Source organism: Oncorhynchus mykiss, chromosome 24 (assembly GCF_013265735.2).
Source record: "Oncorhynchus mykiss isolate Arlee chromosome 24, USDA_OmykA_1.1, whole genome shotgun sequence".
Classification (NCBI taxonomy): Eukaryota; Metazoa; Chordata; class Actinopteri; order Salmoniformes; family Salmonidae; genus Oncorhynchus; species Oncorhynchus mykiss.
Genome location: NC_048588.1, coordinates 36,829,312 through 36,856,264, shown reverse-complemented (window position 1 = coordinate 36,856,264; position 26,953 = coordinate 36,829,312). Strand labels below are relative to the sequence as shown.

General features: G+C 45.1%; 1 protein-coding gene across 1 annotated transcript in view; it reads left to right on the top strand.

The window, feature by feature from the left end:
- Positions 1-26,953, top strand: part of LOC110513669 (small G protein signaling modulator 2-like) — a 141,548-nt gene that overhangs the window by 50,888 nt on the left and 63,707 nt on the right. The window contains exon 3 of the mRNA XM_036961562.1: positions 8,462-8,630. Coding sequence (XP_036817457.1) covers positions 8,462-8,630 — 169 coding nt within the window. The remainder of the gene's footprint in view (positions 1-8,461; positions 8,631-26,953) is intronic.

Below are 26,953 nucleotides of genomic sequence, written 5' to 3'. Positions count from 1 at the left end.
ATGCACACAGACACACACACAGGCACACACACACAGGCATTAACAAAGAGACACACACAAAGGCTCACACACAGACACACACACAGACACAGGCATGCACAAAGACACACACACAGGCATTAACAAAGAGACACACACAAAGGCACACACACACACACGTGCACGCACACACACACACACACACACACACACACACACACACACACACACACACACACACACACACACACATCTCTCATGACTTTGCCATGAGGGTTCTGATATTTCTTAATTATTATTATACTTTTGGGATTATGTGGGTATTGCTAGATATTACTGCATGGGTTGAAGCTAACATCTGTGTACACGATCAATAAACATTGATGGAAAACTTTAACCCGTTGGTCAATAATAAATCATGATCTCTATCGCCCTAACCTCTACAAACACAAATCAGTTTCTCTCCCTTCAAATGTCTTTCAAAAAGACCAATGTAACAGTATAACTTTAGTCCGTCCCCTCGTCGGGCGCGAACCAGGGACCCTCTGCACACATCAACAACAGTCACCCACGAAGCATCGTTACCCATCGCTCCACAAAAGCCGCGGCCCTTGCAGAGCAAAGGGGAACCACTATTTCAAGGTCTCAGAGCGAGTGACGTCACCGATTAAAACGCTATTTAGCGCGCACCGCTAACTAAGCTAGCTGTTTCACATCCGTTACACTCACCCCCCTTTTGACCTCCTCCTTTTCCGCAGCAACCAGTGATCCGGGTCAACAGCATCAATGTAACTTTAGTCCATCCCCTAGCCGGGCTCGATCCAGGGACCCTCTGCACACATCAACAACTGACACCCACGAAGCATCGTTACCCATCGCGCCACAAAAGCGGCGGCCCTTGCAGAGCAAAGCACGTCACCGATTGAAACGCTATTAGCGCGCACCACCGCTAACTAGCTAGCCATTTCACATCGGTTACACATAGGCCAATTAGCATGATTAGCATGATATTATCAAAACCTCATTCAACCTCGTTCAACCTCGTACAACCTCATATTATCCACTCCCCTTAGCATTATATTATTATCTGTCAATCTAAAGCATGGCTTTGTTGTCAATCATACATCGGGATCCTATAGTATGTGTGAAAACATTAGTCGTTAAAGCCCTGCACTGGCATGAATTTTAAGCCCGAGACATTCAGGCCTTACCCTGATTGCTTCTACCAACTTTAAGGCCCTGCCAAATTTAAGGACCTGCCCTAAACCCGAAATCAGAAATAACTTCCTCCATTATTAAATCCATTAGCTGCTGTTCTGTCTGTCGCAGATGGCTCGCTCTGCATGCACTCTGCTGATGGCTGCTCTGTCTGCGTATCCATAGCAATGGCTCCGCTTGGGCTGCTCTGCCAGAGATATTAGAGAAAGGAGGAAATAGGAATCCCATTGGTCAATAAATGGAGGACCGTATAACGCCCCACCCAGCAGAATGTCGACCAATCGCGCTCACGTTGGTCGGGTTGCTAAGCTAATCATCAAGCAAATCCCTTCTCAAAGTAAGGATATGAGTCAGGGAACCTGCCTATTTTCCTTGAAAGTACGTAATGTCATGATTCCAAAGTTATATGATACTACCGAAGCAAGTTAATTATCTCACATCTCGAAAAAGGTTTGTAATGTTGTGAGGTGGCAGTGGTTAGAGCGTTGGGCCAGTAACCGAATTTAACCAGATAGGCTAGTTGAGAACAAGTTCTCATTTACAATTGGGACCTGGCCAAGATAAAGCATAGCAGTTCAAAACAACACAGTTACACATGGAATAAACAAACATACAGTCAATAATACAGTAGCAAAAGTATATATACAGTGTGTGCAAATGAGGTAAGATAAGGGAGGTAAGGCAATAAATAGGCCATGGTAGCAAAGTAATTACAATATAGCAATTAAACACTGGAATGGTAGATGTGCTGTTTTAGGTAGATGTGCAGAATATGAATGTGCAAGTTGAGATACTGGGATGCAAAGGAGCAAGATAAATCAAATAAATACTGTATGGGGATGAGGTAGTTGGATGGGCTATTTACAGATGGGCTATGCACAGGTGCAGTGATCTGTGAGCTGCTCTGACAGCTGGTGCTTAAAATGTTAGTGAGGGAGACATGAGTCTCCAGCTTCAGTGATTGTTGCAGTTTGTTCCAGTCATTGGCAGCAGAGAACTGTAAGGTAAGGCGGCCAAAGGAGGAATTGGCTTTGGGGGTGACCAGTGAGATATACCTGCTGGAGTGTGTGCTATGGGTGGGTGCTGCTATGGTGAACAGTGAGCTGAGATAAGGCGGGGCTTTACCTAGCAGAGACTTGTAGATGACCTGAAGCCAGTGGGTTTGGCGACGAGTATGAAGCGAGTGCCAGCCAATGAGAGCATACAGGTCGCAGTGGTGGGTAGTATATGGGGTTTTGGGGACAAAACGGATGGCACTGTGATAGACTGCATCCAGTTTGTTGAGTAGAATGTTGGAGGCTATTTTGTAAATGACATCGCCGAAGTCGAGGATCGGTAGGATGGTCAGTTTTACGAGGGTATGTTTGGCAGCATGAGTAAAGGATGCTTTGTTGCAAAATAGGAAGCCAATTCTAGATTTAATTTTGGATTGGAGATGCTTAATGTGAGTCTGGAAGGAGAGTTTACAGTCTAACCACCTAGGTATTTGTAGTTGTCCACATATTCTAAGTCAGAACCTTCCAGAGTAGTGATGCTGGACAGGCGGGCAGGTGTGGAAAGCGATCGGTTGAAGAGCATGCATTTAGTTTTACTTGCATTTAATAGAAGTTGGAGGCCACGGAAGGGGAGTTGTATGGCATTGAAGCTTGTCTGGAGGTTAGTTAACACAGTGTCCAATGAAGGGCCAGAAGTATACAGAATTGTGTCGTCTGTGTAGAGGTGGATCAGAGAATCACCAGCAGCAAGAGCGACATCATTGATGTATACAGAGAAAATAGTCGGCCAGAGAATTGAACCCTGTTGCACACCCATAGAGACTGCCAGCGGTCTGGACAACAGGCCCTCCGATTTGACACACTGAACTCTATCAATGAAGTAGTTGGTGAACCAGGTGAGGCAATCATTTGAGAAACCAAGGCTGTTGATTCTGCCGATAAGAATGTGGTGATTGACAGAGTCGAAAGCCTTGGCCAGGTCGATGAATACGGCTGCACAGTATTGTCTATTATCGATGGCGGTTATGATATCGTTTAGTACCTTGAGCGTGGCTGAGGTGCACCCATGACCAGCTCTGAAACCAGATTGCATAGTGGAGAAGGTACGGTGGGATTCGAAATGGTCGGTAATCTGTTTGTTAACTTGGCTTTCAAAGACTTCAGAAAGGCAGGGTAGAATGGATATAGGTCTGTAGCAGTTTGGGTCAAGAGTGTCTCTCCCTTTGAAGAGGGGGATGACCGCGGCTTCTTTCCAATCTTTGGGAATCTCAGACGATATGAAAGAGAGGTTGAACGGGCTAGTAATGGGGTTTGCAACAATGGCGTCGGGATCATTTTAGAAAGAGAGGGTCCAGATTGTCTAGCCCGGCTGATTTGTAGGGGTCCATATATTTGCAGCACTTTCAGAACATCAGCTATCTGGATTTGGGTGATGGAGAAGTGGGGGAGGTTTGGGCGAGTTGCTGTGGGGGGTGTAGGGCTGTTGACAGGGGTAGGGATAGGCAGGTGGAAAGCATGGCCAGCCGTAGAAAAATGCTTATTGAAATTTTCCTTACCGCCTGTGTGTATTGGTTCCTAACTTCCCTGAAAAGTTGCATATCACGGGGGCTGTTTGATGCTAATGCAGAACGCCACAGGATGTTTTTGTGCTTGTCAAGGGCAGTCAGGTCTGGAGAGAACCAAGGGCTATATCTGTTCCTGTTTCCAATGGTTTTTGAATGGGGCATGCTTATTTAACTTCTTAGTGATCCCTTCCTGCTCGAATCCCGTTAACGGGATTGATTTGACAACATCCAGTGAAATTGCAGCGCACCAAATTCAAAAACAGAAATACTCATAATAAAAATTCATAAAACATACAAGTGTTATGCTTCAAAATAAAGCTTCACTTCTTGTGTCAGATTTCAAAAAGGCTTTTCGGCGAAAGCAGACCATGCGATTATCTGGGACAATCACATGAAAATCAGATTTCAACCAGGCGGGTGCGCGACAAAAGTCAGAAATAGCTATATAATTAATGCCTTACCTTTGAAGATATTTTCCAAAATGTCCCAGATACATCACCTTTTGTTCAATAATGTCCCTCTTTATGTCCCAAAATGTCCATTTATTTGGCGCGTTTGATTCAGAAATACACCGGTTTCAACTCGCACAACATGACTACAAAGTATCTAATAAGTTAAACTTGGTCCAAACAACGTTCCTAATCCAACCTTAGGTATCCTAAAACATAAAAAATAGATACAATTTACAATGGAATATACTGTGTTCAATACCGAAATACAACGTGAAGCGCGTTCCAGTTCACGCGCACCAAACTGAAGAGTCCACTTGGCTTGACACTCACAAAGAACACTACTTCCTCATTTCTCAAAAGAAAAGCATCAACCAATTTCTAAAGACTGTTGACATCTAGTGGAAGCCATAGGAACTGCAACCAGGATCCTATGGCTAAATAGAGCTTCCCATAGAAAACCAAAGGATGAGGTCAATATCCTTCCAGGATACCCAGGCCAGGTCGATTAGAAAGGCCTGCTCGCTGAAGTGTTTTAGGGAGTGTTTGACAGTGATGAGGGGAGGTCGTTTGCCCGCAGACCCATTACGGATGCAGGCAATGAGGCAGTGATCGCTGAAATCTTGGTTGAAAACAGCAGAGGTGTATTTGGAAGGCAAGTTGGTTAGGAGGAGGTCTATGAGGGTGCCCGTGTTTACAGCTTTGGGGTGGTACCTGGTAGGTTCATTGATAATTTGTGTGAGATTGAGGGCATCAATCTTAGATTGTAGGATGGCTGGGGTGTTAAGCATATCCCAGTTTAGGTCACCTAACAGCACGAGCTCTGAAGATATATGGGGGGCAATCAGTTCACATATTGTGTCCAGGGCACAGCTGGGGGCAGAGTGTGGTCTATAATAGCAGCAACAGTGAGAGACTTGTTTCTGGAAAGGTGGATTTTTTAAAGTAGAAGCTCGAATTGTTTGGGTACAGACCTGGATAGCAAGACAGAACTCTGCAGGCTATTTCTACAGTAGATGGCAACCCCGCCCCCTTTGGCAGTTCTATCTTGTCTGAAAATTTTATAGTTAGGGATGGAAATTTCAGTTTTTTTGGTGACCTTCCTAAGCCAGGATTCAGACACAACTAGGACATCCGGGTTGGCAGAGTGTGCTAAAGCAGTGAATAAAACCAATTTATGGAGTAGGCTTCTAATGTTAACATGCATGAAACCAAGGCTTTTACGGTTACAGAAGTCAACAAATGAGAGCACCTGGGGAATAGGAGTGGAGCTAGGCACTGCAGGGTCTGGATTAATCCCCGAGCTGACAAGGTAAAAATCCTGTCGTTCTGCACCTGAACAAGGCAGTTAACCCCACTGTTCCTAGGCAGTCATTGTAAATAAGAATGTGTTCTTTACTGACTTGCCAAGTTAAATAAAGGTTCAATTAAAACAAATACTTAATGTTGACTAAATTCATGCTAATGTTGAGTTTTTGATCTAGCGCCCAATTTACTCCCATTCACTCTTTGATGGAGACCTCTGCTTGTCCCAGAACTGCCCAGAATGCACCTCGCGGCCCATTGAAGTAGCATGGGCAACGTACACGATGGCCGTTAATGCGATTCCGATGGAGTTTCCCACCTCCTCAAAAGTATCTCTGACTCAGCTCAACGAACGAAGAGACATGAGAGCTGTTAGCTACTTTTCATCACTCAGAGAACATTTTTTTCTTATGAAATAATGTGTTATATTTGATGAGGTTGAAGTACTTCTGACACCATGTTATGATCTTAGTCAGATTTGAACGTAATGCGCAGCAAGGCACGAGCAAATGGCTCAGCTTCAAAATGTTAGTGATCAATTTAGTCATACCAGAGCCCTACCTGTAACCTGGTTATTGATGAAGAAACAGGCCCTACCATTACCCTAGTTATTAATGAAGAAACAGGCCCTACCTGTACCCTAGTTATTGATGAAGAAACAGGCCCTACCTGTACCCTGGCTATTGATGAAGAAACAGGCCCTACCATTACCCTAGTTATTGATGAAGAAACAGGCCCTACCTGTACCCTAGTTATTGATGAAGAAACAGGCCCTACCTGTACTCTAGTTATTGATGAGACAACAGGCCCTACCTGTACCCTAGTTATTGATGAAGAAACAGGCCCTACCATTACCCTAGTTATTGATGAAGAAACAGGCCCTACCTGTACCCTAGTTATTGATGAAGAAACAGGCCCTACCTGTACCCTGGCTATTGATGAAGAAACAGGCCCTACTATTACCCTAGTTATTGATGAAGAAACAGGCCCTACCTGTACTCTAGTTATTGATGCATAATGTCTGGGCCCATCGGACTCGGTTCAGGGAACTTTAGGAAAGATATCTGGCCTGGTCCATGCTGTGCTCTCATTGGAAAGCACTTAGCTACCACTTAGATGATTCATCTGCTCCACACACACACCATGGGCAGATGCACACACACAGTGACTCTGAATGAAATTGTGTTTCTCTTCTACCTTGGTTCCACTCTCTGACTTAATGAGCTTTCTTTCTCTCTCTCTCTGTCTCTCTTTGTTTCTCTCTCTGTCTCTCTTTGTCTCTGTTTCTCTCTCTCTTTGTCTCTGTTTCTCTCTCTCTTTGTCTCTGTTTCTCTGTCTCTCTTTGTCTCTGTTTCTCTGTCTCTCTTTGTCTCTGTCTCTCTCTGTATCTCTGTCTCTCTGTCTCTCTCTCTATCTGTTTCTGTCTCTCTTTCTCTCTCTCTCTGTCTCTCTTTGTTTCTCTCTCTGTCTCTCTTTGTCTCTGTTTCTCTCTCTCTTTGTCTCTGTTTCTCTCTCTCTTTGTCTCTGTTTCTCTGTCTCTCTTTGTCTCTGTTTCTCTGTCTCTCTTTGTTTATCTCTCTGTCTCTCTTTGTCTCTGTCTCTCTCTGTATCTCTGTCTCTCTGTCTCTCTCTCTATCTGTTTCTGTCTCTCTTTCTCTCTCTCACTTTCTCTCTCTGTCTTTGTCTCCTCTCTGTCTCTCTCTCTCTCTGTCTCTCTCCCTCTGTGTCTCTCTCTCTTTCTCTGTCTCTCTCTCACTCACTCTCTCTCTGTCTCAATTCAATTTCAATTGAAGGACTTAATTGGCATGGGAAACATATGTTGACATTGCCAAAGCAAGTGAAATAGATAATAAACACTTAGTGAAATAAACAATAAAAATGAACAGTAAACATTACACTCACAGAAATTCCAATTAAAATGTCATATGTAAATTTACAGTGTTGTAATGGTGTAAAAATAGTTAAAGTACAAAAGGGAAAATAAATAAACATAAATATGGGTTGTATTTACAATGTTGTTTGTTCTTCACTGGTTGCCCTTTTCTCGTGGCAACAGGTCACAAATCTTGCTGCTGTGATGTCACACTGTGGTATTTCACCCAGGAGATATGGGAGTTTATCAAAACTGTATTTGTTTTCCATTGTTTTTTGTGGGTCTGCGTAATCTGAGGGAAATATGTGTCTCTAATATGGTCATACATTTGGCAGGAGGTTAGGAAGTGCAGCTCAGTTTCCACCTCATTTTGTGGGCAGTGAGCACATAGCCTGTCTTCTCTTGAGAGCCAGGTCTGCCTACGGCGGCCTCTCTCAATAGCAATGCTATGCTCACTGAGTCTTTACACAGTCAACGCTTTCCTTAATTTAGGGTCAGTCACAGTGGTCATGTATTCTGCTACTGTGTACTCTCTGTTTATGGCCAAATAGCATTCACTCTCTGTCTCTTTCTCTAACTCTCCTCCCTCTCTGTCTTGCTCCCTCTCTCTATATATTTCTGTATAGTGTTTTACACTTTCCATGTCTCCTGACCCACAGTGATGACAGAGTCTGTCCTCTCTGGCTTCCTGACACACAGTGATGACAGAGTCTGTCCTCTCTGGCTTCCTGACACATAGTGATGACAGAGTCTGTCCTCTCTGGCTTCCTGACACATAGTGATGACAGAGTCTGTCCTCTCTGGCTTCCTGACCCACAGTGATGACAGAGTCTGTCCTTTCTGGCTTCCTGACCCACAGTGATGACAGAGTCTGTCCTCTCTGGCTTCCTGACACACAGTGATGACAGAGTCTGTCCTTTCTGGTTTCCTGACCCACAGTGATGACAGAGTCTGTCCTCTCTGGCAATTTGTTGTTGATGGCGTCCGGTTTCAATTGCCAGGCTATGATCACTAATTCTGTATAAGGTTTTTCTTTGTTTGGGGTCTTCTACAATGCTCTCTCCTTCTCTCCTCCAGGCACCATCGAGGCGTGTCTGAGCCACCTGTTGAAACGGCGAGCGGCGGGCTTCCTGCGCAGCGACAAGATCGGCGCCCTTTTCACCAAGATCGGCAAGGTCAACGCCACGGCCGGAGAGGTGTGCCGGAAGGTCCAGGAGCAGCTCACACAGCAGGCAGAGGTCATCAGGTACTGATTGACCTTTGAACTTTTACCCCTTACACCTGACCTCATAGCACTACCTCCAATCTACAGGAGAAATATGTGAAATCAGTGATGTAATATTGATGTATAGACATTATGTAGTTAATACATCTAGGGTTTTCTTGTTTTCTTGTTAGCATGGTAGAGCCACAGTGAAGAGACAGTGTAGCATGGTAGAGCCACAGTGAAGAGACAGTGTAGCAGGGTAGAACCACAGTGAAGAGACAGTGTAGCATGGTAGAGCCACAGTGAAGAGACAGTGTAGCATGGTAGAACCACACAGTGCAGAGACAGTGTAGCATGGTAGAACCACAGTGAAGAGACAGTGTAGCATGGTAGAGCCACAGTGAAGAGACAGTGTAGCAGGGTAGAACCACAGTGAAGAGACAGTGTAGCAGGGTAGAGCCACAGTGAAGAGACAGTGTAGCAGGGTAGAACCACAGTGAAGAGACAGTGTAGCATGGTAGAGCCACAGTGAAGAGACAGTGTAGCAGGGTAGAACCACAGTGAAGAGACAGTGTAGCATGGTAGAGCCACAGTGAAGAGACAGTGTAGCATGGTAGAACCACACAGTGCAGAGACAGTGTAGCATGGTAGAACCACACAGTGCAGAGACAGTGTAGCATGGTAGAACCACACAGTGAAGAGACAGTGTAGCATGGTAGAACCACACAGTGCAGAGACAGTGTAGCATGGTAGAACCACACAGTGCAGAGACAGTGTAGCATGGTAGAACCACAGTGAAGAGACCGTGTAGCATGGTAGAACCACACAGTGCAGAGACAGTGTAGCATGGTAGAACCACACAGTGCAGAGACAGTGTAGCAGGGTAGAACCACAGTGAAGAGACAGTGTAGCAGGGTAGAACCACAGTGAAGAGACAGTGTAGCATGGTAGAACCACACAGTGAAGAGACAGTGTAGCAGGGTAGAACCACACAGTGAAGAGACAGTGTAGCATGGTAGAACCACACAGTGAAGAGACAGTGTAGCATGGTAGAACCACAGTGGAGAGACAGTGTAGCATGGTAGAACCACAGTGAAGAGACAGTGTAGCATGGTAGAACCACACAGTGCAGAGACAGTGTAGCATGGTAGAACCACACAGTGTAGCATGGTAGAACCACACAGTGAAGAGACAGTGTAGCATGGTAGAACCACACAGTGAAGAGACAGTGTAGCATGGTAGAACCACACAGTGAAGGGACAGTGTAGCATGGTAGAACCACACAGTGCAGAGACAGTGTAGCATGGTAGAACCACAGTGAAGAGACAGTGTAGCATGGTAGAACCACACAGTGTAGCATGGTAGAACCACAGTGGGAAGAGACAGTGTAGCATAGTAGAACCACACAGTGTAGCATGGTGAGCCCTGTCATAGTACTTACTGTAGAGACAACACACACACAACACAACACAACACAACAACACACCACAACACAACACAACACACACACACACACACACACACACACACACACACACACACACACACACACACACACACACACACACACACACACACACACACACACACACACACACCACAACGCAACACAACACACACACACACACACACACAGACAGACAGACAGACAGAGACAAAAAGAGCGATAAGGGGCGATAAGTGGCAAAGCCCAGATGTGTGTCCTGTCTGTCTGTAAGTGTGTCTGTACAAAACGATAACGGAAGGCGTGTGTGTTATGTGAATTGTGTGTCCGTATGTGTTCACAAAACTATTTCTCCCAAGCAGATTTGTAGTAGGAGTGTTTACACAGCAACAATATAAATGATGAAGTTCTTGTAGGCAGGGAGACAGGCAGGGAGACAGGCAGGGAGACAGGCAGGGAGACAGGCAGGGAGACAGGCAGGGAGGAACTGAGACAGGCAGGGAGACAGGCAGGGAGACAGGCAGGGAGGAACTGAGACAGGCAGGGAGACAGGCATGGAGACAGGCAGGGAGGGACTGAGACAGGCAGGGAGACAGGCAGGGACACAGGCAGGGAGACAGGCAGGGAGACAGGCAGGGAGACAGGCAGGGAGACAGGCAGGGAGGAACTGAGACAGGCAGGGAGACAGGCAGGGAGACAGGCAGGGAGGGACTGAGACAGGCAGGGAGACAGGCAGGGAGACAGGCAGGGAGACAGGCAGGGAGGGACTGAGACAGGCAGGGAGACAGGCAGGGAGACAGGCAGGGAGACAGGCAGGGAGGAACTGAGACAGGCAGGGAGACAGGCAGGGAGGAACTGAGACAGGCAGGGAGACAGGCAGGGAGGGACTGAGACAGGCAGGGAGACAGGCAGGGAGACAGGCAGGGAGGAACTGAGACAGGCAGAGAGACAGGCAGGGAGGAACTGAGACAGGCAGGGAGACAGGCAGGGAGGGACTGAGACAGGCAGGGAGACAGGCAGGGAGGGACTGAGACAGGCAGGGAGACAGGCAGGGAGGAACTGAGACAGGCAGGGAGACAGGCAGGGAGGAACTGAGACAGGCAGGGAGACAGGCAGGGAGGAACTGAGACAGGCAGGGAGGGACTGAGACAGGCAAGAAGAGAGGCAAGAAGACAGGCAGGGAAGGACTGAGACAGGAAATGAGACAGGAAGGGAGACAGGCAGGGAGGGACTGAGACAGGCAGGGAGACAGGCAGGGAGGGACTGAGACAGGCAGGGAGGGACTGAGACAGGCAAGAAGAGAAGCAAGAAGACAGGCAGGGAAGGACTGAGACAGGAAATGAGACAGGAAGGGAGACAGGCAGGGAGGGACTGAGACAGGCAGGGAGACAGGCAGGGAGGGACTGAGACAGGCAGGGAGAGAGGCATGGAGGGACTGAGACAGGAAGGGAGACAGGCAGGGAGAGAGGCATGGAGGGTCTGAGACAGGCAGGGAGGCAGGCAGGGAGGGAGACAGGCAGGGAGACAGGTAGGTAGACAGGCAGGGAGGGAGGGAGGCTGTTTGTTAGCCCATGAACAGACCATTAGGCTGATCCACATGGCCACTGGGGGGTGGGGTGTAAGGGGGGGGGCAGAACACATGACCGCACACACGCATGCATGCACTCACACACACATACTCTCTTCCTGTATCCTCTCATCTCATCTCCTAATGGCTTATTGCAGTCAGACAGCTGTGAACGTAGAGACAGAATATGTAGATTATATTCTAGATTGCTGGTGTGAGTGCTGTGCTTTTCACTACTAGTGTTTCTCTGGGGGGGGGGTCCCAAATTACATGTTGTTTAGTCATATAGCTGTATCCCCCCCCCCATGCCGTCTCCCTCTCCTCTCCTTCCCCAGTGGTTCCCAAACGTTTTACAGTCCTGTACACTGTCAAATGTTGTTTTTTTGCCATCATTGTAAGCCTGCCATACACACACACACACTATACGATACGTTTATTAAACATAAGAATGAGTGTAAGTTTTTGTCACAACCCGGCTCGTGGGAAGTGACAAAGAGCTCTTATAGGACCAGGGCACAAATAATAATAATCATTTTGCTTTTTATTTAACCACCTTACATATAAAACCTTATTTGTTCATCGAAAATAGTGAATAACTCACCACAGGTTAATGAGAAGGGTGTGCTTTAAAGGATGCACATAACTCTGCAATGTTGGGTTGTATTGGAGAGAGTCTCATTTTTCACACACAGTCTGTGCCTGTATTTAGTGCTAGTGAGGGCCGAGAATGCTTGTGCTAGTGAGGGCCGAGAATCCACTCTCACATAGGTACGTGGTTGCAAAGGGCATCAGTGTCTTAACATTGCGATTTGCCAAGGCAGGATACTCTGTGTGCAGCCCTATCCAGAAATCTGCCAGTGGCTTCTGATTAAATTACATTTTCACAGAACCGCTTGTTGCAATTTGGATGAGGCTCTCTTGTTCAGATATCGGTAAGTGGACTGGAGGCAGGGCATGAAAGGGATAACGAATCCAGTTGTTTGTGTCACCCATTTCGGGAGAGTACCCGCGTAATTGTGCACCCAGCTCACTCAGGTGTGTTGTCCTTGTTAATGAAGACAGAGAAGAGCTCCAACTTCTTAATCATAGCCTCAATTTTGTCCCGCACATTGAATATAGTTGTGGAGAGTCCCTGTCATCCTAGATTCAGATCATTCAGGTGAGAAAAAACATCACCCAGATTTGGCCAGGCGTGTGAGAAACCCGTCATCCTGCAAGCGGTCAGATAAGTGGAAATGATGGTCAGTAAAGAAAACTTGAAGCTCGTCTCTCAATTAAAAAAAAACCTGTCAATACTTATTCCCTTGATAACCAACTCACATCTCTGTATGTTGTAAAAGCGTTACAAGGTCGCTGCCCACATCATTACATAATGCAGAAAATACAGTCATCAGTACAGATACCAACACATCTTGACCACCAAAGTCCATTTGATGTCACAAAGCTGTCCAGTACTTTAAAAATATCCTCTCATGTTGTCCTGGTTTCCAGTGGTTTGCAGAAGAGAATGTCTTCCTTAATTGACCCCCATAAATGTAACGGACATATACCAGGAGCTGTTGACTCATCCAGCTGTAATATATATAATTCACTGGCTTGTATGCGAAGCAGTAATTGTTTCAAAACACCTCCTGCCATGTCACTGATGTGTCATGAAACAGTGTTGTTTGATGAAGACACAGTCTGTATAGTTGTTTTGTCCTTTTCCCCCAACATTGTCCCAGTCATATCTACAGCAGCAGGAAGAATTATTTCCTCCACAATAGTATGGGGCTTGTCTGTCCTAGCCAGTCCTCCACAATAGTATGGGTCTTGTCTGTCCTAGCCAGTCCTCCACAATAGTATGGGTCTTGTCTGTCCTAGCCACACCTCCACAATAGTATGGGTCTTGTCTGTCCTAGCCACTCCTCTACAATAGTATAAGGCTTGCCTGTCCCAGCCACTCTGTAACTCACCATATAAGACGTTTCTAGCCCCTTCTTATTAATGGAATCTGTTGTTTTAATACATGTTCTACTACTCAGAAGTTGTCTTAATTCTCACTCAAAAAACTACCGTGGCTTATTTTTCAAATTGGCATGTTTTGTTTCTAAATGTCTGAGCTAGAGTGAAGCTTTCATCGAGTTGTGAGATAATACTGTAGCACATATAACACACTGTTGCTGAGGAAAGGCACTACTCCCAATATAAGTGAACCCCAAATCAATGTAGTTCTCATCATATTTACACCTCTTCGATGGTCCAACATCCCTGTCTGTTGTTCTGTGCTTTCCCGGGTAAAGGGGCAGTAGCTCTTCGGCTGCATCAGATTCACAACTGTCGGTGTCCTCTCGTCTCCTTCTCCACCTCTCCTCCCCTCCCTCTTCCTCTCCTCTCCACCTCCTTAACCAATCCTCAGCTCTCCTTCCCCACCTCTCATCCCTCTCACCCATCCTCTCCTCTCCTTCCCCTAACCAATCCTCCCCTCTCCTTCCTTTCACCCATCCTCGGGACTCATCGCTAGAGAGAGAGAAAGAGCAGAGCGATGAGAGAGAGATAAAGCCCTTAGAATTGAATTTAGATAAGAGCGAAATATAGAAGTGAGAGCGAAAGAGAGCAGAGAGACAGAGAGAGAGAGAGAGAGAGAGACAGCGAGAGAGAGACAGAGAGAGAGAGGGAGAGAGAGAGAGAGAGAGAGACAGCGAGAGAGAGACAGCGAGAGAGAGACAGAGAGAGAGAGACAGAGAGAGAGACAGAGAGAGAGAGACAGAGAGAGAGAGACAGAGAGAGAGACAGAGAGAGAGAGAGAGACAGAGACAGAGAGAGAGAGAGAGAGACAGAGAGAGAGACAGAGAGAGAGACAGAGAGAGAGACAGAGAGAGAGAGAGAGAGAGAGAGAGAGAGAAAGAGAGACAGAGAGCAGAGAGACAGAGACAGAGAGATATGTTAGAAGCGAGAGGAGATGTAGGGAAGAAGAGAGAAAGAGACGCTCTAAAATCTTCAGCAATGTAGGGCTCCAATTAATTTTCCAAAATGAAAGATTATTCGGGATAATAACAAACGCCGCCGGGGGCTTTATAAAAGACCAAAGCTGTGTTTGAATATTCATACTAACTGAATTCAACTGAATATTCATACTAACTGAATTCAACTGAATATTCATACTAACTGAATTCAACTGAATATTCATACTAACTGAATTCAACTGAATATTCATACTAACTGAATTCAACGGAATATTCATACTAACTGAATATTCATACTAACTGAATTCAACTGAATATTCATACTAACTGAATATTCATACTAACTGAATTCAACTGAATATTCATACTAATTGAATTCAACTGAATATTCATACTAACTGAATTCAACTGAATATTCATACTAACTGAATTCAACTGAATATTCATACTAACTGAATTCAACTGAATATTCATACTAACTGAATTCAACTGAATATTCATACTAACTGAATATTCATACTAACTGAATTCAACTGAATATTCATACTAATTGAATTCAACTGAATATTCATACTAACTGAATTCAACTGAATATTCATACTAACTGAATATTCATACTAACTGAATTCAACTGAATATTCATACTAATTGAATTCAACTGAATATTCATACTAACTGAATTCAACTGAATATTCATACTAACTGAATTCAACTGAATATTCAACTGAATTGAGTATATAGTATGCTCATTGGTCATCGTACTGTGTGGATATAGTTAGTATGTCAAAAGTTCCCGGATGTCGTACTAAATTCGCCAAAATACGAAGTATTTGATAAGCAGTGGACACTATTTCTGTGCTTCTAGGGCCCATAATGCAATTCTTCAGAAAATGGCCGTGGTTTCACAACGTTTTCAGATTTGAAGAAATGGAGGAAAATATGCAGCCGTAGTCTTGAAGAGAGCGGACAGAAATTCACTGCTTTAACTAATTATGACTAATGTTAAGAAAATGTTGAGCAATGTAATTAAGTAATGACTTTTCGGCCTCCCGGGTGGCGGAGTGTTTAATGGCGCTGTACTGCAGCGCTAGCTGTGCCACCAGAGACTCTGGGTTCGCGCTCAGGCTCTGTCGTAACCGGCCGCGACCGGGAGGTCCGTGGGGCGACGCACAATTGGCCTAGCGTCGTCCGGGTTAGGGAGGGTTTGGCCGGTAAGGATATCCTTGTCTCATCGCGCACCAGCGACTCCTGTGGCGGGCCGGGCGCAGTGCGTGCTAACCAAGGTTGCCAGGTGCACGGTGTTTCCTCCGACACATTGGTGCGGCTGGCTTCCGGGTTGGATGCGCGCTGTGTTAAGAAGCAGTGCGGCTTGGTTGGGTTGTGTATCGGAGGATAGTTATCTAACGTTAGTTAGCTACTGGGGTGATCACTCCTTGGGTCCAAATATTGAGGAAGATGCCAGAGCTTAGGATGATGTTAAAGAGTTTAAGGAAAGCCAGTTGGAATTTGTGATCTGTATATTTTATCATTTCATTGAGGATACCATCAACACCACAGGCCTTTTTGGGGTTGGAGGGTTTGTATTTTGTCCTGTAGTTCATTCAATGTAATTGGAGCATCCAGTGGGTTCTGGTAGTCTTTAATAGAAGATTCTAAGATGTGTATTTGATCATGTATATGTTTTTGCTGTTTGTTCTTTGTTATAGAGCCAAAAAGTTAGGAGAAGGGGTTTACCAATACTTCTCCGTTTTGGATAGATAACTCTTAGTAGTGTTGTTTGTTTAGTGTTTTCCAATTTTCCCAGAGAGTTAGAGTCTATGGATTTTTCAATTACATTGAGCTGATTTCTGACGTGCTGTTCCTTCTTCTTCCGTAGTATGTCTCTCTCTCTCTCTCTCTCTCTCTCTCTCTCTCTCTCTCTCTCTCTCTCTCTCTCTCTCTCTCTCTCTCTCTCTCTCTCTCTCTCTCTCTCTCTCTCTCTCTCTCTCTCTCTCTCTCTCTCTCTCTCCTCTCTCTCTCTCTCTCTCTCACACACACACACACCTCAGGGAGCTGCAAACATCACCCCCTAGCCACATCTGTCACCCTTTCTCTATTTCTGTCTTCTTCTCGATCACTTTTTCTCTCTTTCTTTCTGTCTGTCTGTCCCTCCTTCTTCACATCTGTTCTATCTTACCGATACCGTTAACACCTAGCATTAACACCTACCTAGCGTTAACACCTAGCATGAGCTGCGCAGAAGTGATAATACAGTGGTAGAGGCAGGGTAGCCTAGTGGTTAGAGCGGTGGACTAGTTCAAACCCCCGAGCTGACAAGGTACGAATCTGTCGTTCTGGTCAACAGGCAGTTAACCCACTGTTCCTAGACCAGTTAACCCACTGTTCCTAGACCAGTTAACCCACTGTTCCTAGACCAGTTAACCCACTGTTCCTAGACCAGTTAACCCACTGTTCCTAGACCAGTTAACCCACTGTTCCTAGACCAATTAACCCACTGTTCCTAGACCAGTTAACCCACTGTTCCTAGACCAGTTAACCCACTGTTCCTAGACCAGTTAACCCACTGTTCCTAGACCAGTTAACCCACTGTTCCTAGACCAGTTAACCCACTGTTCCTAGACCGTCATTGAAAATAAGAATTTGTTCTTAACTGACTTGCCTGGTTAAATAAAGGTAAAATAAAAAGAAAGGGCTGTGAGAGATCTTGCTGGGCGTTCAACCAATCACTACATACGCTGGCTGGACTGTGAGAGATCTTGCTGGGCGTTCAACCAATCACTACATACGCTGGCTGGACTGTGAGAGATCTTGCTGGGCGTTTAACCAATCACTACATACGCTGGCTGGACTGTGAGAGATCTTGCTGGGCGTTCAACCAATCACTACATACGCTGGCTGAACTGTGAGAGATCTTGCTGCGCGGGCTTTGAGGAAGATGGAGGGCTGGGGTCAGGGTCCAGGGTCCAAACACTCACACACACACATGACACATGACAACACATACTTCGCACACTATTCAGACAGACACTATTCAGAAAGACTCTGTTCATACAGACACTATTCAGAGTCAAACAGACTCCATTCAGACACTATTCAGACAGACTCTATTCAGAGTCAAACAGACTCCATTCAGACTCTATTCAGACAGACTCTATTCAGACAGACTCTATTCAAACAGACTCTATTCAGACAGACTCTATTCAAACAGACTCTATTGAGACAGACACTATTCAGAGTCAAACAGACTCCATTCAGACTCTATTCAGACAGACTCCATTCAGACTCTATTCAGACAGACACTATTCAGACAGACTCTATTCAGAGTCAAACAGACTCCATTCAGACTCTATTCAGACAGACTCTATTCAGACAGACTCTATTCAAACAGACTCTATTCAGACAGACTCTATTCAAACAGACTCTATTGAGACAGACACTATTCAGAGTCAAACAGACTCCATTCAGACTCTATTCAGACAGACTCCATTCAGACTCTATTCAGACAGACACTATTCAGACAGACTCTATTCAGAGTCAAACAGACTCCATTCAGACTCTATTCAGACAGACTCTATTCAGACAGACTCTATTCAAACAGACTCTATTCAAACAGACTCCATTCAGACTCTATTCAGACAGACTCTATTCAGACAGACTCTATTCAGACAGACTCTATTCAAACAGACTCTATTGAGACAGACACTATTCAGGCTATTCACTATTTCAGACAGATTCTATTCAGACAGACTCTATTCAAACAGACTCTATTCAAACAGACTCTATTCAAACATACTCTATTCAAACTGACTCTATTCAAACAGACTCTATTCAGACAGACTCTATTCAAACAGACTCTATTCAGACAGATTCTATTCAGAAAAACTCTATTTAGACAGACTATTCAGACAGACACTGTTCAGACTCTATTCAGACAGACTGTTCAGACACTATTCAGACAGACTCTGTTCAGACACTATTCAGACAGACTCTATTCAGACACTATTCAGACAGACTCTGTTCAGACTCTATTCAGACAGACTCTGTTCAGACAGACTCTATTCAGACACTATTCAGACAGACTCTGTTCAGACACTATTCAGACAGACTCTGTTCAGGCACTATTCAGACAGACTCTGTTCAGACACTATTCAGACAGACTCTGTTCAGACAGACGCTATTCAGACAGACACTATTCAGACAGGCTCTGTTCAGACACTATTCAGACAGACTCTGTTCAGACACTATTCAGACAGACACTGTTCAGACAGACACTGTTCAGACAGACACTGTTCAGACAGACTCTATTCAGACAGACTCTGTTCAGACACTATTCAGACAGAAGCTATTACAGACAGACACTATTCAGACAGACTCTGTTCAGACACTATTCAGACAGACACTGTTTAGACAGACTCTATTCGGACAGACTCTGTTCAGACACTATTCAGACAGACACTGTTCAGACAGACTCTATTCGGACAGACTCTGTTCAGACACTATTCAGACAGACTCTATTCAGACAGACTCTGTTAAGACACTATTCAGACAGACACTATTCAGACAGACTCTAGTCAGACAGACACTATTCAGACAGACTCTGTTCAGACTCTATTCAGACAGACTCTGTTCAGACAGACTCTATTCAGACACTATTCAGACAGACTCTGTTCAGACACTATTCAGACAGACTCTGTTCAGACACTATTCAGACAGACTCTGTTCAGACACTATTCAGACAGACTCTGTTCAGACAGACGCTATTCAGACAGACACTATTCAGACAGGCTCTGTTCAGACACTATTCAGACAGACTCTATTCAGACAGACTCTGTTCAGACACTATTCAGACAGACACTGTTCAGACAGACACTGTTCAGACAGACACTGTTCAGACAGACTCTATTCAGACAGACTCTGTTCAGACACTATTCAGACAGAAGCTATTACAGACAGACACTATTCAGACAGACTCTGTTCAGACACTATTCAGACAGACACTGTTCAGACAGACTCTATTCGGACAGACTCTGTTCAGACACTATTCAGACAGACACTGTTCAGACAGACTCTATTCGGACAGACTCTGTTCAGACACTATTCAGACAGACTCTATTCAGACAGACTCTGTTAAGACACTATTCAGACAGACACTATTCAGACAGACTCTAGTCAGACAGACTCTGTTCAGACAGACTCTGTTAAGACACTATTCAGACAGACTCTATTCAGACAGACTCTATTCAGACTCTATTCAGATAGTCACTATTTCAGACATACTAGTCAGACAGACTATTCAGACAGACTATTTAGATTCAGACAGACTCTATTCAAACAGACTCTATTCAGACAGACACTATTCAGACAGACACTATTCAGACAGACACTATTAAGATACACACTGTTCAGACAGACTCTATACAGAGTCAGACAGACACTATTCAGACACTATTCAGAAGGACTCTTTTCAGACAGACACGATTCAGACAGACAGTATTCAGACAGACACTATTCAGACAGACAGTATTCAGTCAGACACTATTCAGACAAATACACTATTAATTCAGACAGACACTGTTCAGACACACTATTTATTCAGACAGACACTATTCATTCAGACACACTATTCATTCAGACAGACACTATTCATTCAGACACACTATTCATTCAGACAGACTCTATTCATACAGATTCTGTTCATTCTACAGACAATACCCCATAATGACATCACAATACCCTTTAATGACAACACAATAATGACAAAGCCAAAAACATTTTTAGACATTTTTGTACATAAAAAAATAAATAAAAACTTAAATATTACGTTTACATAAGTATTCAGACCATTTAATCAGTACTTTGTTTAAGCACCTTTGGCAGCGATTACAACCTCGAATCTTCTTGGGTATGACACTACAAGCTTGGCACAACTGTATTTGGGGAGTTTCTCCCATTCCTCTCTGCAGATCCTCTCAATCTCTGTCAGGTTGGATGGGAAGTGTTGCTGCACAGCTATTTTCAAGTCTCTCCAGAGATGTTCAATTGGATTCAAGTCCGGGCTCTGGCTGGGCCACTCAAGGATAATGCGAGACTTGTCCAAAAAGCCACTCTGGCATTGTCTTGACTGTGTGCTTATGGTTGTTGTCTTGTTGGAAGGTGAACCTTCGCTCCAGTCTGAGGTCCTGAGCGTTCTGGAGCAGGTTTTCATCAATGATCTCTCTGTACTTTGCTTCGTTCTTTTTTCGATCCTGACTAGTCACCCGGTCCCTGCCGCTGAAAAACATCCCCACAGCATGATGCTACCACCACCATACTGGTGCCAGCTACCACCACCATGGTGCCAGGTTTCCTCCAATCTTGGTTTCATCTGACCAGAGAACCTTGTTTCTCATGGTCTGTGAGTCTTTTAGATGCCTTTGTCAAACTCCAAGCGGGCTGTCATGTGCCTTTCACTGAGCAGTGGCTTCCATCTGGCCACTCTACCATAAAGGCCTGATTGGTGGAATGCTGCAGAGATGGTTGTCCTTCTGGAAGGTTCTCCCATCTCCACAGAGGAACTCTGGAGCTCTGTCAGAGTGACCTTCTCCCCGATTGCTCAGTTTGGCCGGGCGACCAGCTCTAGGAAGAGTCTTGGTGGTTCCAAACTTCTTCCATTTAACAACGATGGAGGCCGCTGTGTTCTTGGGAACCTTCAATGCTGCAGAAATGTTTTGGTACCTTTCCCCAGATCTGTGCCTCGACACAATCCTCGATAATTCCTTCAACCTGGTGGCTTGGTTATTGCTCTGACATACACTGTCAACTGTGGGACCTTATATAAGACAGGTGTGTGCCTTTCCAAATCATGTCCAATTAATTGAATTTACCACAGGTGGACTCCAAACAGGTTGTAGAAACATCTCAAGGATGATCAATGGAAACAGGATCCACCTGATCTCAATTTTGATTCTCATAGCAAAGGGTCTGAATACTTATGTAAATTATGTATGTATGAAAATAAGGTATTTCTGTTTTATTTTTTATACATTTGCAAACATGTCTACGTGTGTAGATTGATTAGGATTTTTATTTATCTAATTAATTTTAGAATGAGGCGGCAGGGTAGCCTAGTGGTTAGAGCGTTGGACTAGTAACCGAAAGGTTGCAAGATCGAATCCCCGAGCTGACAAGGTACAAACCTGCCGTTCTGCCCCTGAACAAGGTAGTTAACCCACTGTTCCTAGACCAGTTAACCCATTGTTCCTAGGCCGTCATTGAAAATAAGAATGTGTTCTTAACTGACTTTTCTAGTTAAATAAAGGTAAAATAAATAAAATAAAAAATAAGGCTGTAACGTAACAAAATGTAGAAAAAGACACTGTCCACACTGTCCTAGAGATGTCCACACTGTCCTAGAGATGTCCACACTGTCCTAGAGATGTCCACACTGTCCTAGAGATGTCCACACTGTCCTAGATATGTCTACACTGTCCTAGAGATGTCCACACTGTCCTAGAGATGTCCACACTGTCCTATAGATGTCCACACTGTTCTAGATATGTCCACATTTTTATTCTATCTGAACTTATTTAGGCTTGCCATAACAAATGAGTTATTGACTCAAGACGTTTCAGCTTTTCCTTTTTAATGAATTTGTAAAAATGTCACACAAAACATATTTCCACTTTGACATTATCAATCAATCAATCAAATTTATAAAGCCCTTTTTTCATCAGCCGATTTCACAAAGTGCTGTACAAGAATCCCAGCCTAAAACCCCAGACAGCAAGCAATGCAGGTGTAGAAGCACGGTGGCTGGGAAAAAACTCCCTAGAAAGGCCCGGAACCTAGGAGGAAACCTAGAGAGGGAACCAGGCTCTGATGCGGTATTGTGTGTAGGCCCGTGACAAACAACAAGACTGGAAGTATCACCCCTCATGCCCCCTGAAGCATCCCAGAAGCCCCTCTCTGTCTGTGTCTACTGCCTATGTATTCGTTTAAAATGGCACCACATTTCCTATGGGCCCTGGTCAAAAGTAACTCACCACATTTCCTATGGGCCCTGGTCAAAAGTAACTCACCACATTTCCTATGGGCCCTGGTCAAAAGTAACTCACCACATTTCCTATGGGCCCTGGTCAAAAGTAACTCACCACATTTTCTATGGGCCCTGGTCAAAAGTAACTCACCACATTTCCTATGGGCCCTGGTCAAAAGTAACTCACCACATTTTCTATGGGCCCTGGTCAAAAGTAACTCACCACATTTCCTATGGGCCCTGGTCAAAAGTAACTCACCACATTTCCTATGGGCCCTGGTCAAAAGTAACTCACCACATTTCCTATGGGCCCTGGTCAAAAGTAACTCACCACATTTCCTATGGGCCCTGGTCAAAAGTAACTCACCACATTTCCTATGGGCCCTGGTCAAAAGTAACTCACCACATTTTCTATGGGCCCTGGTCAAAAGTAACTCACCACATTTCCTATGGGCCCTGGTCAAAAGTAACTCACCACATTTTCTATGGGCCCTGGTCAAAAGTAACTCACCACATTTCCTATGGGCCCTGGTCAAAAGTAACTCACCACATTTCCTATGGGCCCTGGTCAAAAGTAACTCACCACATTTCCTATGGGCCCTGGTCAAAAGTAACTCACCACATTTCCCTATGGGCCCTGGTCAAAAGTAACTCACCACATTTCCTATGGGCCCTGGTCAAAAGTAACTCACCACATTTCCCTATGGGCCCTGGTCAAAAGTAACTCACCACATTTCCTATGGGCCCTGGTCAAAAGTAACTCACCACATTTCCCTATGGGCCCTGGTCAAAAGTAACTCACCACATTTCCCTATGGGCCCTGGTCAAAAGTAACTCACCACATTTCCTATGGGCCCTGGTCAAAAGTAACTCACCACATTTCCCTATGGGCCCTGGTCAAAAGTAACTCACCACATTTCCTATGGGCCCTGGTCAAAAGTAACTCACCACATTTCCCTATGGGCCCTGGTCAAAAGTAACTCACCACATTTCCTATGGGCCCTGGTCAAAAGTAACTCACCACATTTCCCTATGGGCCCTGGTCAAAAGTAACTCACCACATTTCCTATGGGCCCTGGTCAAAAGTAACTCACCACATTTCCCTATGGGCCCTGGTCAAAAGTAACTCACCACATTTCCCTATGGGCCCTGGTCAAAAGTAACTCACCACATTTCCTATGGGCCCTGGTCAAAAGTAACTCACCACATTTCCCTATGGGCCCTGGTCAAAAGTAACTCACCACATTTCCTATGGGCCCTGGTCAAAAGTAACTCACCACATTTCCTATGGGCCCTGGTCAAAAGTAACTCACCACATTTCCTATGGGCCCTGGTCAAAAGTAACTCACCACATTTCCTATGGGCCCTGGTCAAAAGTAACTCACTGAATAGGGAATAGGTGGGCCACTTGGGAAGCAGGTCATATTGTTGGCCAGCGTGAGGAGTGTTCCCCATGAGCGTACTGTGGTACATATACAGGTTTGTTTTTCATGTTCCTCTCCTTCTTCCTCTCTGCTTCTTCTCGGTGAGACGGAGGGTGATGGAGGGAGCTTGATTCAGTGTAGGAATTGACGGGGTTGCCTTCAAGCCCCGACTCTAGATTTAAATTTCAGAGCGGTGCGCACGTCTCGGATATAAACGCCGTCATCACGCCGGCGTATTCCTCATGTTCATTTGGTTTTGTCGTGTTGAGTAAAATTGTAAATCGTGTCGTGTCAATCTACCTTCATCTCCTGTTGACGTCATCTCCTGTTGACATCATCTCCTGTTGACATCATCTCCTGTTGACATCATCTCCTGTTGACATCATCTCCTGTTGACATTTAATGACATTTAGAATTTTGTGAAGACCTGCGACATCCATGACTTCTGACTTCAACTGTATGTACGTGTGTGTGTGTGTGTGTGTGTGTGTGTGTGTGTCTGTGTGTGTGTGTGTGTGTGAAGATCCACAACAAGATCCCTTGGCAGGCTGAAGAGGCATCGTGACTGCGGCTGCCAGTTTGAGTGGGAGTAGGGTGGTAATGGGAGGCATGTGTGTGTGGGGAGGGGGGGACAGAGCCCTGAGAAGAACAATCAATGCAGGGTTTTGTAGCTGGTACAGCCGATTTTAAATTAGTGAAAAAATGAAAAGCTGTCAAACTCCTACATAACTTCTGGAGTAAAAGTGCCTTCAGAAAGTATTGAAACTTGACTTATTCCACATTTTGTTGTGTTACAGCCTGAATTCAAAATGGATCAAATTTATTTTTTGTCTCATCCATATACACACACAAATCCCCATAATGACAAAGTGAAAACCTGTTTTTCAAAAACATAATTTACAAATGTATTCACACCCCTGAGTCAATATGTGTTAGAATCACCTTTGGCAACAATTACAGCTGTGAGTCTTTCTGGGTAAGCTTTGCACACCTGGATTGTACAATGCTGTTGATCATTGCTAGACATCCATTTTCAAGTCTTGCCGTAGATTTTCAAGCCGATTTAAGTCAAAACTAACTAGGCCACTCAAGAATATTAAATATCATCTTGGTAAGTAACTCCAGTGTAGATTTGGCCTTGTGTTTTAGGTTATTGTCCTGCTGTAAGGTGAATTTGTCTCCCAGGGCCTGGTGGAAAGCAGACTGAACCAGGTTTTCCTCTAGGATTTTGCCTGTGCTTAGCTCTATTCCGTTTATTTTTATCCTAAAAAACTCCCTAGTCCTTGCCGATGACAAGCATACCAATAACATGACGCAGCCACCGCCGTGCTTGAAGATATGAAGAGTGGTACTCAGTGATGTGTTGTAATTTCCTCAAACATGACGCTTTGTATTCAGGACATAAAGTTAATTTCTTTTTCCACATTTTTTACAGTTGTACTTTAGTGCCTTGTTGCAAACAGGATGCATGTTTTGGAATATTTGTATTCTGTACAGACTTCCTTCTTTTCACTCTGTCATTTAGGTGAATATTGTGTTGCTGATCCATCCTCAGTTTTCTCCTATCACAGCCATTAAACTCTGTAACTGTTTCGAAGTTACCATTGGCCTCATGGTGAGATCCCTGAGCGGTTTCCTTCCTCTCCGGCAACTGAGTTAGGAAGGACACCTGTATCTTTGTAGTGACTGGGGTGTATTGATACACCATCCAAGGTGTAATTAATAACTTCACCATGCTCAAAGGGATATTCAATGTTTGCTTTGTAATTTTTGACCCATCTACCAATTGACTCAAGATATTTCATCTTTTCATTTTTTATTAATTTGCAAAAATGTCGAAAAACATAACTCCACTTTGACATTATGCAAGGCAAGTCAGTTAAGAACAAATTCTTATTTACAATGACGGCCGTACCAGAGAACAGTGAGTTAACCGCCTTGTTCAGGTGCAGAACGACAGTCAGCTCGGGGATTCAATCTAGCAACCTTTCGGTTACTGGCCCAACGCTCTAACCACTAGGCTACCTGCAGGTTACTGGCCGTGCACCTGGCCTCTCCTCTGCACCTGGCCTCTCCTCTGCACCTGGCCTCTCCTCTGCACCTGACCTCTCCTCTGCACCTGACCTCTCCTCTGCACCTGACCTCTCCTCTGCACCTGACCTCTCCTCTGCACCTGGCCTCTCCTCTGCACCTGACCTCTCCTCTGCACCTGGCCTCTCCTCTGCATCTGGCCTCTCCTCTGCACCTGACCTCTCCTCTGCACCTGGCCTCTCCTCTGCACCTGAACTCTCCTCTGCACCTGGCCTCTCCTCAGCACCTGACCTCTCCTCAGCACCTGACCTCTCCAATGCACCTGACTTCTCTGTGCACCTGGCCTCTCCTCTGCACCTGACCTCTCCTCTGCACCTGACCTCTCCTCTGCACCTGACCTCTCCTCTGCACCTGACCTCTCCTCTGCACCTGACCTCTCCTCTGCACCTGACCTCTCCTCTGCACCTGACCTCTCCTCTGCACCTGACCTCTCCTCTGCACCTGACCTCTCCTCTGCACCTGACCTCTCCTCTGCACCTGACCTCTCCTCTGCACCTGACCTCTCCTCTGCACCTGGCCTCTCCTCTGCACCTGGCCTCTCCTCTGCACCTGACCTCTCCTCTGCACCTGACCTCTCCTCAGCACCTGGCCTCTCCTCTGCACCTGGCCTCTCTGCTGCACCTGGCCTCTCTGCTGCCTATCAGCTCTTCCTCTATGTTGATTTATATAGAAGATTGGTGAGACGTGAAAGATTGTATGTATGGTATGACTGCTAGTTAGCCTATTGCAGATGTGAACAAACCTACCACTACTGTCACTATGACTAGAGGGCAGGATAGACTTGACTGTACAGTTAGCGCGCAGAAAAGCGACTGCGTAAGGGAAGTACCAAAACACCTTTTAAGGGGAGGAGCATGCAGAGAGATGAGGACATGTT